General features: G+C 39.3%; 1 protein-coding gene across 6 annotated transcripts in view; it reads left to right on the top strand.

The window, feature by feature from the left end:
* The window catches only part of Gria4 (glutamate ionotropic receptor AMPA type subunit 4), a 454,905-nt gene that overhangs the window by 377,436 nt on the left and 63,993 nt on the right, over positions 1-13,476 (top strand). For all 6 annotated transcript variants that reach the window (XM_087560749.1, XM_087560747.1, XM_087560748.1 and 3 more), the window contains 1 exon segment: positions 12,061-12,171. In XM_087560749.1, the coding sequence (XP_087416875.1) occupies positions 12,061-12,171 (111 nt within the window).

Below are 13,476 nucleotides of genomic sequence, written 5' to 3'. Positions count from 1 at the left end.
GGCTTCAGTGTGGGGGTGCCAGGGAGGGGAGGGACAAAGTGGTGGGGTCTTCTTTCTTGTTTCTTGAGACAGTGGAGGGCAAAGGGTGTCGGTGAAGGGTAAGACTTTTGTCTTACAAGATATTTACGGTTGCTGTACAATAATTAAAAGTTTATTCATCTAAGTTACTTTGCTACTGTGGCTGACTGTGTTCCTCTGAGACCAGAAAACCAGTCTCTGCAGTTTAGCACCTCATCCTAAAACAGCAAGGGATTAAGTAAAATAGACTTTGTTCTATCTGTTCAGGAATTGCAGGGCTCTAACTTTCAGCATGATTGTCAGAAGTCACAAGAAGAGAAAGGAGCACTTTGAAAGTGATTATAACATTTATTACTATATTTTAAAAAGTTTCCTATAAAAGCTACTTAAGAAAAGGGGAAAAAGCAGAAAGATACTAAACTGGGCAAGAGAAAAAATTTTCTCTCATCTCTTTGTCCTCAGTACTTACACATCTTTCAGAATACATGATCACATGTTAAAAATTCATCCCAAGTTCACACATAAAATCAAATCATAAATTGAAACAAGTTTACAACAGAGAATGTTTACATGCATATCCATTAGGAGAAATTGTCTGGCTAAACATTCATCACCTGTCACAGTTTCACAGATTCATTGAAAGTTATGAACCATATACGTAACTTATTAGTGAAGCTTTGTAGACATAAAACCCAGTCAATATTTTATCTTCTGTCCTAGCACCTATAATAAATCATTTCCTATTTATCACCTTTGGTTAATTGTTTTACAACCTCTTGGGCTGTGCCCTGAGTAGCAGAAAGTCTGGATACTATCTAGAAGCAATTAACTGGTGATACATAGGAGATGGACAGAGTTCTCATTGCAGTTTTGACTATCATAAAAGGACCTAATAGCAATCTCATTATAAAAGAGCTTAATAATCACTGATATAATTTTAGCGATTCTTATAGGATCATCATTAAGAATTAAGAAGTCATCTATTTGTCTATATAGCTTCACTACAAGACAGTACATTTTCAAAGATCTGCAGAGATCTGCTAAAAGGGGGGTGGGCTAATAATCTAGCGATTGTTACATATGTTTAATAATAACAGGCAAAGCATATTAGTAACAGGAATCTTTCCTAAAATGATTTATTCCTGGGTCTTGCCTATCAGAGTGCATCATAGATATAAAATAAAGCAAAGTCATTTCGGGAAGATCATCTGCTAGTTATTAGCTTCAGTTCTAAATTCTCACCCTACTAGACAATTTGTTTCACGTCTACAAAGGAGATTCTTATCAAAAATATGCAACAGCAGCAAAGGTTAGGGTTAGGGTTACGGGTTAGGGTTAGGGTTAGGGTTAGGGTTAGGGTTAGGGTTAGGGTTAGGGTTAGGGTGAGGGTTAGGGTGAGGGCTAGGGTTAGCAATTACTGTGCCCAAGAGCAGCATTGTGTGCATAGTAGCTATCATTATCCTCCAACAGTAAAAGCCAATTTGTGCATCCACAGTTTCCAGTAATATTCTATTGACATAGTACTTCTTAAGGTACTCACATCTTGATTTATTTTATGTAGAAGTATTTTATGTACAAATGAGAGAAATATCATGAACTGCTGTGTTATGCATACAGAAAGGAAGACCTTAGGTGTTTTGCTCTGTCACACCCTCTCATTGCCTTTAGACCAGTCTTCTGACAAACCTGGAACTAAATCAATAGCTAACAAGCTCCAGAAATCCTATCTTATTCCTCACCCACAGCAGGTTTACTGTCACATACACAGCAATGCAGTGTCCTAGCACATGGGTGCTAGGAATCTAAATTTAGGCCTTCATATTTGCTTAGACAGAAATCTTGCTCAGAGAGCCATTTCTGTAACCCCAGATAATATGACATTTAAAGTCAAAAACTACATTAAACTGTAAGCTTTGAAAATGAAAACATTGAACATTAATATTCATCTGTGATGCAATTAACATTTCAGAAAATGAATTATCATGTAGTGGTTACATAATATCAAGCCAAAAACATATTTATAGACTACTATTTACGAATACAATTTTTGCTTGCAAAATGGGTGCTTACATTAGTGTGTGTTCAGAAGTTTTCTTGATGAAATTGTATAAATTAATTTTAGGAAATGATAACACTTGTCAGAAGATAAGAAAATCAACATGCCTGAGGTTCTTTATGTGTCTTTTCATGCAAATCACTGCTTCTTTTGACCATTTCATGACTATGAATTTGGTAAATGTATAATGAGACAGTATCTTTTTTTTCCTTTTTTTCTTTATTAACATGATTATTTTGTATTTACATTTCGAATGTTATTCCCTTTCCCAGTTTCTGGGCTAACATCCCCCTAACCACTACCCCTCCCCTTCTATATGGGTGTTCCCCTCCCCATCCTTCCCCCATTACCACTCTCCCCCCAACAATCACGATCACTGGGGTTCAATCTTAGCAGGACCAAGGGTTTCCACTTCCACTGGTGCTCTTACTAGGCTATTCATTACTACCTATGAGGTTAGAGTCCAGGGTCAGTCCATGTATAGTCTTTGTATAGTGGCTTAGTCCCTGGAAACTCTGGTTGCTTGGCATTGTTGTTCATATGAGGTCTTGAGCCCCTTCAAGCTCTTCTAGTCCTTTCTCTGATTCCTTCAACGGGGGTCTGGTTCTCAGTTCAGTGGTTTACTGCTGGCATTTGCCTATATATTTGCTATGTTCTGCCTGTGTCTCTCAGGAGAGATCTACATCTGGTTCCTGTCGGTCTGCACTTCTTTGCTTCATCCATCTTGTCTAATTGGGTGGCTGTATATGAATGGGCCACATGTGCGGCTGTCTCTCAATGGGTGTTTCTTCTGCCTCTGTTTTAATCTTTGCCTCCCTATTTCCTGCCAAGGGTATGCAAGTCCCCCCCCCTTTTTTTTATTAACTTGAGTATTTCTTATATACATTTCGAATGTTATTCCCTTTCCCGGTTTCCAGGCAAACATCCCCCTCCCCCATCCCCTTCCTTATGAGTGTTCCCATCCCCACCCTCCCCCCATTGCCGCCCTCCCCCCAACAGTCTAGTTCACTGGAGGTTCAGTCTTAGCAGGACCTAGGGCTTCCCCTTCCACTGGTGATCTTACTAGGATACTCATTGCTACCTATGAGGTCAGAGTCCAGGGTCAGTCCATGTATAGTCTTTAGGTAGTGGCTTAGTCCCTGGAAGCTCTGGTTGCTTGGCATTGTTGTACATATGGGGTCTCTAGCCACTTCAAGCTCTTCCAGTTCTTTCTCTGATTCCTTTCACGAGGATCCTATTCTCAGTTCAGTGGTTTGCTGCTGGCATTCGCCTCTGTATTTGCTGTATTCTGGCTGTGTCTCTCAGGAGCGATCTACATCCGGCTCCTGTCGGTCTGCACTTCTTTGTTTCATCCATCTTGTCTAATTGGGTGGCTGTATATGTATGGGCCACATGTGGGGCAGGCTCTGAATGGATGTTCCTTCAGTCTCTGTTTTAATCTTTGCCTCTCTCTTCCCTGCCAAGGGTATTCTTGTTCCCCTTTTAAAGAAGGAGTGAAGCATTCACATTTTGATCATCTATCTTGAGTTTCATTTGTTCTAGGCATCTAGGGTAATTCAAGCATTTGGGCTAATAGCCACTTATCAATGAGTGCATACCATGCATGTCTTTCTGTGATTGGGTTAGCTCACTCAGGATGATATTTTCAAGTTCCAACCATTTCCTACGAATTTAATAAAGTCATTGTTTTTGATAGCTGAGTAATATATCATTGTTAGATGTACCACATTATCTGTATCCATCCCTCTGTTGAAGGGCATCTGGGTTCTTTCCAGCTTCTGGCTATTATAAATAAGGCTGTGATGAACATAGTGGAGCACGTGTCTTTTTTATATGTTGGGGCATCTTTTGGGTATATGACCAAGAGAGGTATAGCTGGGTCCTCAGTTCAATGTCCAATTTTCTGAGGAATTTTCAGACTGATTTCCAGAATGGTTGTACCCGTCGGCAATACCACTAACAATGTAGGAGTGTTCCTCTTTCTCCACGTCCTCGCCAGCATTTGCTGTCACCTGAGATTTTGATCTTAGCCATTCTCACTGGTGTGAGGTGAAATCTCAGGGTTGTTTTGATTTGCATTTCCCTTATGACTAAAGATGTTGAACATTTCTTTAGATGTTTCTCAGCCGTTCGGTATTCCTCAGCTGTGATTTGTTTGTTTAGCTCTGAATCCCATTTTTTAATAGGGTTATTTGTCTCCCTGCGGTCTAACTTCTTGAGTTCTTTGTATATTTTGGATATAAGGCGTCTATCTGTTGTAGGATTGGTGAAGATAATTTCCCAATCTGTTGGTTGCCATTTTGTCCTAACCACAGTGTCCTTTGCCTTACAGAAGCTTTGCAGTTTTATGAGATCCCATTTGTCGATTCTTGATCATAGAGCATAAGCCATTGGTATTTTGTTCAGGAAATTTTTTCCAGTGCCCATGTGTTCCAGATGCTTCCCTAATTTTTCTTCTATTAGTTTGAGTGTGTCTGGTTTGATGTGGAGGTCCTTGATCCACTTGGACTTAAGCTTTGTACAGGGTGATAAGCATGGATCGATCTGCATTCTTCTACATGTTGCCCTCCAGTTGAACCAGCACCATTTGCTGAAAATGCTATCTTTTTTCCATTGGATGGTTTTGGCTCCTTTGTCAAAAATCAAGTTACCATATGTGTATGGGTTCATTTCTGGGTCTTCAATTCTATTCCATTGGTCTATCTGTCTGTCTCTGTACCAATACCATGCAGTTTTTATCACTATTGCTCTGTAATACTGCTTGAGTTCAGGGATAGTGATTCCCCCTGAAGTCCTTTTATTGTTGAGGATAGTTTTAGCTATCCTGGGTTTTTTGTTATTCCAGATGAATTTGCAAATTGTTCTGTCTAACTCTTTGAAGAATTGGATTGGTATTTTGATGGGGATTGCATTGAATCTGTAGATCGCTTTTGATAAAATGGCCATTTTTACTATGTTAATCCTGCCAATCCATGAGCATGGGAGATCTTTCCATATTCTGAGGTCTTCTTCAATTTCTTTCTTCAGTGTCTTCAAGTTCTTATTGTACAAATCTTTTACTTGCTTGGTTAAAGTCACACCGAGGTACTTTATATTATTTGTGTCTATTATGAAGGGTGTCGTTTCCCTAATTTCTTTCTCTGCTTGTTTCTCTTGTGTGTAGAGGAAGGCTACTGATTTATTTGAGTTAATTTTATACCCACCCACTTTGCTGAAGTTGTTTATTAGCTTTAGTAGTTCTCTGGTAGAACTTTTGGGATCACTTAAATAAACTATCATATCATCTGCAAATAGTGATATTTTGACTTCTTCTTTTCCAATCTGTATCCCTTTGACCTCCTTTTGTTGTCTGATTGCTCTGGCTAAAACTTCAAGAACTATATTGAATAAGTAGGGAGAGAGTGGGCAGCCTTGTCTAGTCCCTGATTTTAGTGGGATTGCTTCAAGTTTCTCTCCATTTAGTTTAATGTTAGCAACTGGTTTGCTGTATATGGCTTTTACTATGTTTAGGTATGGGCATTGAATTCCTGTTCTTTCCAGGACTTTTATCATGAAGGGGTGTTGAATTTTGTCAAATGCTTTCTCAGCATCTAATGAAATGATATGTGGTTTTGTCCTTTCAGTTTGTTTATATAATGGATCACGTTGATGGTTTTCCGTATATTAAACCATCCCTGCATGCCTGGGATGAAGCCTACTTGATCATGGTGGATGATTTTTTGATGTGCTCTTGGATTCAGTTTGCCAGAATTTTATTGAGTATTTTTGCATCGATATTCATAAGGGAAATTGGTCTGAAGTTCTCTTTCTTTGTGGGGTCTTTGTGTGGTTTAGGTATAAGAGTAATTGTGGCTTCATAGAAGGAATTTGTTAGTGCTCCATCTGTTTCAATTTTGTGGAATAGTTTGGATAATATTGGTATGAGGTCTTCTATGAAGGTCTGATAGAATTCTGCACTAAACCCGTCTGGACCTGGGCTCTTTGTGGTTGGGAGACCTTTAATGACTGCTGCTATTTCCTTAGGAGTTATGGGGTTGTTTAACTGGTTTATCTGTTCCTGATTTAACTTCGGTACCTGGTATCTGTCTAGGAAATTGTCCATTTCCTGCAGATTTTCAAGTTTTGTTGAATATAGGCTTTTATACTAAGATCTGATGATTTTTTGAATTTCCTCTGAATCTGTAGTTATGTTTCCCTTTTCATTTCTGATTTTGTTAATTTGTATGCACTCTCTGTGTCCTCTCGTTAGTTGGCTAAGGGTTTATCTATCTTGTTGATTTTCTCAAAGAACCAACTTTTGGTCTGTTGATTCTTTCTATGGTCCTTTTTGTTTCTACTTGGTTGATATCAGCTCTGAGTTTGATTATTTCCTGCCTTCTACTCCTCCTGGGTGTATTTGCTTCTTTTTGTTCTAGAGATTTTAGGTGTGCTGTCAAGCTGCTGACACATGCTCTTTCCTGTTTCTTTCTGAAGGCACTCAGCGCTATGAGTTTTCCTCTTAGCACAGCTTTCATTGTGTCCCATAAGTTTGTGTATGTTGTACCTTCATTTTCATTAAATTCTAAAAAGTTTTTAATTTCTTTCTTTATTTCTTCCTTGACCAGGTTATCATTGAGTAGAGCATTGTTGAATTTCCACGTATATGTGGGCATTCTTCCCTTATTGTTATTGAAGACCAGTTTTAGGCCGTGGTGGTTCAATAGCACCCATGGGATTATTTCTATCTTTCTGTACCCGTTGGGGCCCGTTTTTTGACCAATTATATGGTCAATTTTGGAGAAAGTACCATGAGGAGCTGAGAAGAAGGTATATCCTTTTGCTTTAGAATAGAATGTTCTATAAATATCTGTTAAGTCCATTTGGCTCATGACTTCTCTTAGTCTGTCTACGTCTCTGTTTAATTTCTGTTTCCATGATCTGTCCATTGATGAGAGTCGGGTGTTGAAATCTCCTACTATTATTGTGTGAGGTGCAATGTGTGTTTTGAGCTTTAATAAGGTTTCTTTTAGGTATGTAGGTGCCCTTGTATTTGGGGCATAGATATTTAGGATTGAGAGTTCATCTTGGTGGATTTTTCCTTTGATGAATATGAAGTGTCCTTCCTTATCTTTTTTGATGACTTTTAGTTGAAAATTGATTGTATCTGACATTAGAATGGCTACTCCAGCTTGCTTCTTCTAACCATTTGCTTGGAAAGTTGTTTTCCAGCCTTTCACTCTGAGGTAGTATCTGTCTTTTTCTCTGAGGTGTGTTTCCTCTAGGCAGCAGAATGCAGGGTCCTCGTTGCGTATCCAGTTTGTTAATCTATGTCTTTTTATTGGGGAGTTGAGGCCATTGATGTTGAGAGATATTAAGGAATAGTGATTATTGCTTCCTGTTATGTTCATATTTGGATGTGAGGTTATGTTTGTGTGCTTTTCTTCTCTTGGTTTTGTTGCCAAGACGATTAGTTTCTTGCTTCTTCTAGGGTATAGCTTGCCTCCTTCTGTTGGGCTTTACCATTTATTATCCTTTGTAGTGCTGGATTTGTAGAAAGATATTGTGTAAATTTGGTTTTGTCATGGAATATCTTGGTTTCTCCATCTATGTTAATTGAGATTTTTGCAGGATACAGTAACCTGAGCTGGCATTTGTGTTCTCTTAGGGTCTGTATGACATCAGTCCAGGATCTTCTGGCCTTCATAGTTTCTGGCGAGAAGTCTGGTGTGATTCTGATAGGTCTGCCTTTATATGTTACTTGACCTTTTTCCCTTACTGCTTTTAATATTCTTTCTTTATTTTGTGCGTTTGGTGTTTTGACTATTATGTGATGGGAGGTGTTTCTTTTCTTGTCCAATCTATTTGGAGTTCTGTAGGCTTCTTGTATGCCTATGGGTATCTCTTTTTTTAGGTTAGGGAAGTTTTCTTCTATGATTTTGTTGAAGATATTTACTGGTCCTTTGAGCTGGGAGTCTTCACTCTCTTCTATACCTATTATCCTTAGGTTTGATCTTCTCATTGAGTCCTGGATTTCCTCTATTTTTGGGACCAGTAGCTTTTTCCACTTAACATTATCTTTGACAGTTGAGTCAATGATTTCTATGGAACCTTCTGCTCCTGAGATTCTCTTCCATCTCTTGTATTCTGTTGGTGAAGCTTGTATCTACAGCTCCTTGTCTCTTCTTTTGGTTTTCTATATCCAGGGTTGTTTCCATGTGTTCTTTCTTGATTGCTTCTATTTCCATTTTTAATTCCTTCAACTGTTTGATTGTGTTTTCCTGGAATTCTTTCAGGGATTTTTGTGTCTCCTCTCTATAGGCTTCTACTTGTTTATTTATGTTTTCCTGGAATTCTTTCAGGCATTTTCGGGATTCCTCTCTGTAGGCTACTACTTGTTTATTAATCTTTTCCTCTGTTTCTCTAAGGGAGTTCTTCACATCTTTCTTGAAGTCCTCCAGCATCATGGTCAAATATGATTTTGAACCTTGATCTTGCTTTTCTGGTGTTTTTGGATATTCCAAGTTTGTTTTGATGGGAGAATTGGGCTCCGATGGTGCCATGTAGTCTTGGTTTCTGTTGCTTGGGTTCCTGCGCTTGCCTCTCGCCATCAGATTATCTCTAGTGTTACTTTGTTCTGCTATTTCTGACAGTGGCTAGACTGTCCTATAAGCCTGTGTGTCAGGAGTGCTGTAGACCTGTTTTCCTGTTTTCTTTCAGCCTGTTATGTGGACAGAGTGTTCTGCTTTCGGGCATGTAGTTTTTCCTCTCTGCAGGTCTTCAGCTGTTCCTGTGGGCCTGTGTCTTGAGTTCACCAGGCAGGTCACTTGCAGCAGAAAAGTTGGTCTTACCTGTGGTCCTGAGGCTCAAGTTCGCTCACGGGGTGCTGCCCAGGAGCTCTCTGTGGCGGCAGCAACCAGGAAGATTTTCGCCGCCGTTTCCGGGAGCTTCAGTGCACCAGGCTTCCAGATGGCGTTTGGTGTTTTCCTCTGGAATTAGTAATGTGTGCAGAGTGCAGTCTCTTCTGGTTTCCCAGGCGTGTCTGCCTCTCTGAAGGTTTAGCTCTCCCTCCCATGGGATTTGGGTGCAGAGAACTGTTTATCCGGTCTGTTCCTTCAGGTTCCGGTGGTGTCTCAGGCACAGGGGTCCTGCCGTTCCTGGGCCCTCCCCCACGGGAACCCAGAGGCCTTATACAGTTTCCTCTTGGGCCAGGGATGTGGGCAGGGTTGGGCAGTGTTGGTGGTCTCTTCCACTCTGCAGCCTCAGGAGTGCCTACCTGACCAGGCGGTGAGGTCTCTCTCCCATGGGGTCTGGGAGCAGAGAGCTGCTGCGGGCCGGGATCCGTGGGTGTGGGACTCCTGGTAAAAACCGCTAGTTCCCCTTTTAAAGAAGGAGTGAAGCATTCGCATTTTGGTCATCCATCTTGAGTTTCATGTGTTCTGTGTATTTAGGGTAATTCAAGCATTTGGGCAAATAGGCACTTATCAATGAGTGCATACCATGAGTGTTTTTCTGTGATTGGGTTACCTCACTGTGGATGATATTTTCCAGTTCCCTCCATTTGCCTATGAATTTCATAAAGTCATTGTTTTTGATACCTGAGTAATATTCCATTGTGTAGATGTACCACATTTTCTGTATCCATTCTTTGCTGAAGGGCATCTGGATTCTTTCCAGCTTCTGGCAATTATAAATAAGGCTGCGATGAACATAGTGAAACATGTGCCTTTTTTATATGTTGGGGTAAATTTTGGGTATATGCCCAAGAGAGGTATAGCTGGGTTCTCAGGTAGTTCAATGCCCAATTTTCGGAGGAACTTTCAGACTGATTTCCAGAATGGTTGTACCCGTCTGCAATACCACTAACAATGGAGGAGTGTTCCTCTTTCTCCACATCCTCGCCAGCATCTGCTGTCACCTGAGTTTTTGATCTTAGCCATTCTCACTGGTGTGAGGTGAAATCTCAGGGTTGTTTTGATTTGCATTTCCCTTATGACTAAAGATGTTGAACATTTCTTCAAGTGCTTCTCAGCCATTTTGTATTCCTCAGCTGTGAATTCTTTGTTTAGCTCTGAACCCCATTTTTAATAGGGTTATTTGTCTCCCTGCGATCTAACTTCCTGAGTTCTTTGTATATTTTGGATATGAGCCTTCTATCTGTTGTAGGATTTGTAAAGATCTTTTCCCAATCTGTTGGTTGCCATTTTGTTCTAACCACAGTATCCTTTGCCTTACAGAAGCTTTGCAGTTTTATGAGATCCCATTTGTCAATTCTTGATCTAAGAGCATAAGCATTATCTTTGACAGTTGTGTCGATGATTTCTATGGAATCTTCTTCTCCTGAGATTCTCTCTTCTATCTCTTGTATTCTGTTGGCTCCTTGTCTCTTCCTTTGGTTTTCTTTATCCAGGTTGTTTCCCCGTGTTCTTTCTTGATTGCTTCTATTTTCATTTTTAATTCCTTCTACTGTTTGATTGTGTTTTCCTGGAATTCCTTCAGGGATTTTTGTGATTCCTCTCTATAGGCTTCTACCTGTTTATTTATGGTTTCCTGCATTTCTCTAAGGGAATTCTTCATGTCTTTCTTAAAGTCCTCTAGCATCATGATCAAATATGATTTTAAATCTAGATCTTGCTTTTCAGGTTTATTTATATATTCAGTGTTTGCTTTGGTGGGAGAATTGAGCTTTGATGATGCCATGTAGTCTTGGTTTCTGTTGCTTGGGTTCTTGTGCTTGCCTCTTGCCATCAGATTATCTCTGGGATTACTTTGTTCTGCTATTTCTGACAGTTGCTAGACTGTCTTATAGGCCTGTGTGTCAGGAGTGCTGTAGACCTGTTTTCTTGTTTTCTTTCAGCCAGTTATGGGGACAAAGTGTTCTGCTTTCACGAGTGTAGATTTTCCTTGTCTATAGGTCTTCAGCTGTTCCTGTGGGCCTGTGTCCTGAGTTCACCAGACAGGTCACTTGGAGCAGAAAATTTGGACTTACCTGTGGTCCCGAGGCTCAAGTTTGCTTGTGTGGTGTTGCTTATGAGCTCTCCACGAGGGCAGCAACCAGGAGGACCTGTGTCGCCTTTTCTGGGAGCCCCCATTCACCAATGTCCCAGATGACATTTGGTGTTTTCCTCTGGAGTCAGAAATGTGGGCAGAGTGTAGTCTCTTCCGGCTTCCCAGGCGTTTCTGCCTCTCTCTGAATGTTTAGCTCTCCCTCCCACCAGATTTGGGTGCAGAGAACCGTTGTTCCGGTCCCTTCAGGTTCCAGCAGTTTCTGGGGCCAAGACAGTATCTTTAACAGCAAGAGAACTGACTCAACATCACATCAGTTTTAACTGAAATTTCTACATTGCAACCATTATTCCTGAAGCTCTGGAGATATCTGAAAGAGGGAACAGAATGATTTTCCGTGCCAGAGTGTACCGGCTGTGAGATTATGTCTTCTTCATTTAACAGGAAAGCTATAACCATAGACTCTCCTAAATAGGGTTGCCTGAACAAGACCAACATAATGACAGCAACAATTGTTATGATAACATGAGTAGGAGAAGTGCCACTTACCCTTAGATGAAGAGATGCAGGTCTTCAATACTTGCTGAGAAAAGGAGAATCAGTTTCCTCCAGTGATGAGCTCCCATAAAAGTTGTCCAGTTCCAAGTTGTTAGCCTTGGATCCATATAAATATGAGTAAAACTAAAAAGATTCAGTAGGTTGTCTGTATAAGTGTGTATGTATGCCACAGTAATAATTAAGGAAGAGATCATGAATTTTGAAGGATGCTGAAGGCATCTGTGGAGAGAGTTCCCTCCACAGATTGAAGGTGATTTACATACAGTGTTCCTGTATTAAATTACCAAAATGTATAAATGTATGAATTTTTTTAAAAAACAGCTTTTAATGTGTTTGTATTTTAAGTTTGTTCTCAATACTTTGCTATTTGTAGCAGTTACTGTTGTAAGGAGGACTACAGTGAGAGCTTCTAAGGTATGTTTTCAATTAGCTTCTCTGTCTGGCAGGTTGGCTACTGGAATGATATGGATAAATTAGTCTTGATTCAAGATATGCCTACTCTGGGCAATGACACAGCAGCTATTGAGAACAGAACAGTGGTTGTAACCACAATTATGGTGAGTTTTGGTATTTGCTTTATAATGTACCATCTTGTCCACAGGCAAAATTAACTCTCTGGCTCTGATGAACAGAAAGGGTACAGGCTGAATCTTAGTTGTGACTTGAGTGCTCTGAGCCCTCAATTCTCCTGAGGCTTTGAATAGATCTGTCCCAAACTTGGAAACACTCAGCTTTTTCATTGCCCTTATATGCATCACTTTTTGTTGTAATGCTTTTGTTGGGGAAAGAAATTGACTCAGACATTAAAAATTGAGACTGTGAAACTGAAGTCAGAAATATTTGAAATTCTAAGACCCCCACACTGGACAAGCAATGTGAGGAAGCCAAGCACCAATCGAATCCTAAAACCATCAGGTAGTAATATCATGTTCTCAGTGTTTTCAAAAGCATCAGTAAAATAACCAATTGTAGTGTTTAAATGGTTGTTTCAGGTTTTTATGTGAGAGGGAGCTGTTTTGTCTGTTTCTAATCACAAGATTATGAATATAGAGATTTTAATGAGTACTTTATAACTGAATCCCTGATAAACTGATTTTGTTTGATTTTTCTTTTTAATGTAAAAAAATTTTTCACCCACCAATTATTTTTCCCATGACCAGTAGGAAATACATACATAATTTAATGAACTTCTAGGAATCAAGAAAAATGTGATTTTTTTAATTTGATCATCCCATAAAAATTAAAATGCTCTAAATTTCATGGCTCCTTTTTCAATTTCATAGAATTGATTTTCAATAATAGAAATATATATATATATATATATATAAATATATATATATATATATACTTTTAAAGACGAGCATGTCCCTTACAGTTGGTGGCATTCAAGGGAGATCAATAATCGGTGATCTTTACATCTCATTTAATATAGTAGAGTCTCAGCTAACTCTTTCTGTAGGCAAAATATATTGACAATTATTCATAGAAACTCTTGCTTTAAGTAAGTGCAAGTCTTTGTGTAAATTAACTTTTAGCTTACATAATTTTAATTTCCAGTTTCAGAGTTTTAGTCATGTCAAGATATTTCTAAAATGGACCTTGAAATCAAAATATAAAAATACCAAAGAGAAACATTTGCCTATTGTAATCAGTTATGTCTCTGTCAGATAACTAATTAGCAACTTAATATAATTTGACAAGCCCTGACTCAGAGTTGATTATTTTAGAATGTAAATATACCAATAGCAGTGTTTGTGTAAACTTTCTGACTTAAATATGTAATATTTGAATGGGACTTGAAGGCAGGGTATGTGTGTGTGTGTGTGTGTCTGTGTGTGTGTGTGTGTGTGTGAGTGTATGGT

This window comes from Rattus norvegicus, chromosome 8, assembly GCF_021556685.1.
Source record: "Rattus norvegicus strain SHRSP/BbbUtx chromosome 8, alternate assembly SHRSP_T2T, whole genome shotgun sequence".
Lineage (NCBI taxonomy): Eukaryota > Metazoa > Chordata > Mammalia > Rodentia > Muridae > Rattus > Rattus norvegicus.
The sequence above is the reverse complement of the archived record's forward strand: the minus strand, read 5'-3'. Positions and strand labels throughout refer to the sequence as shown.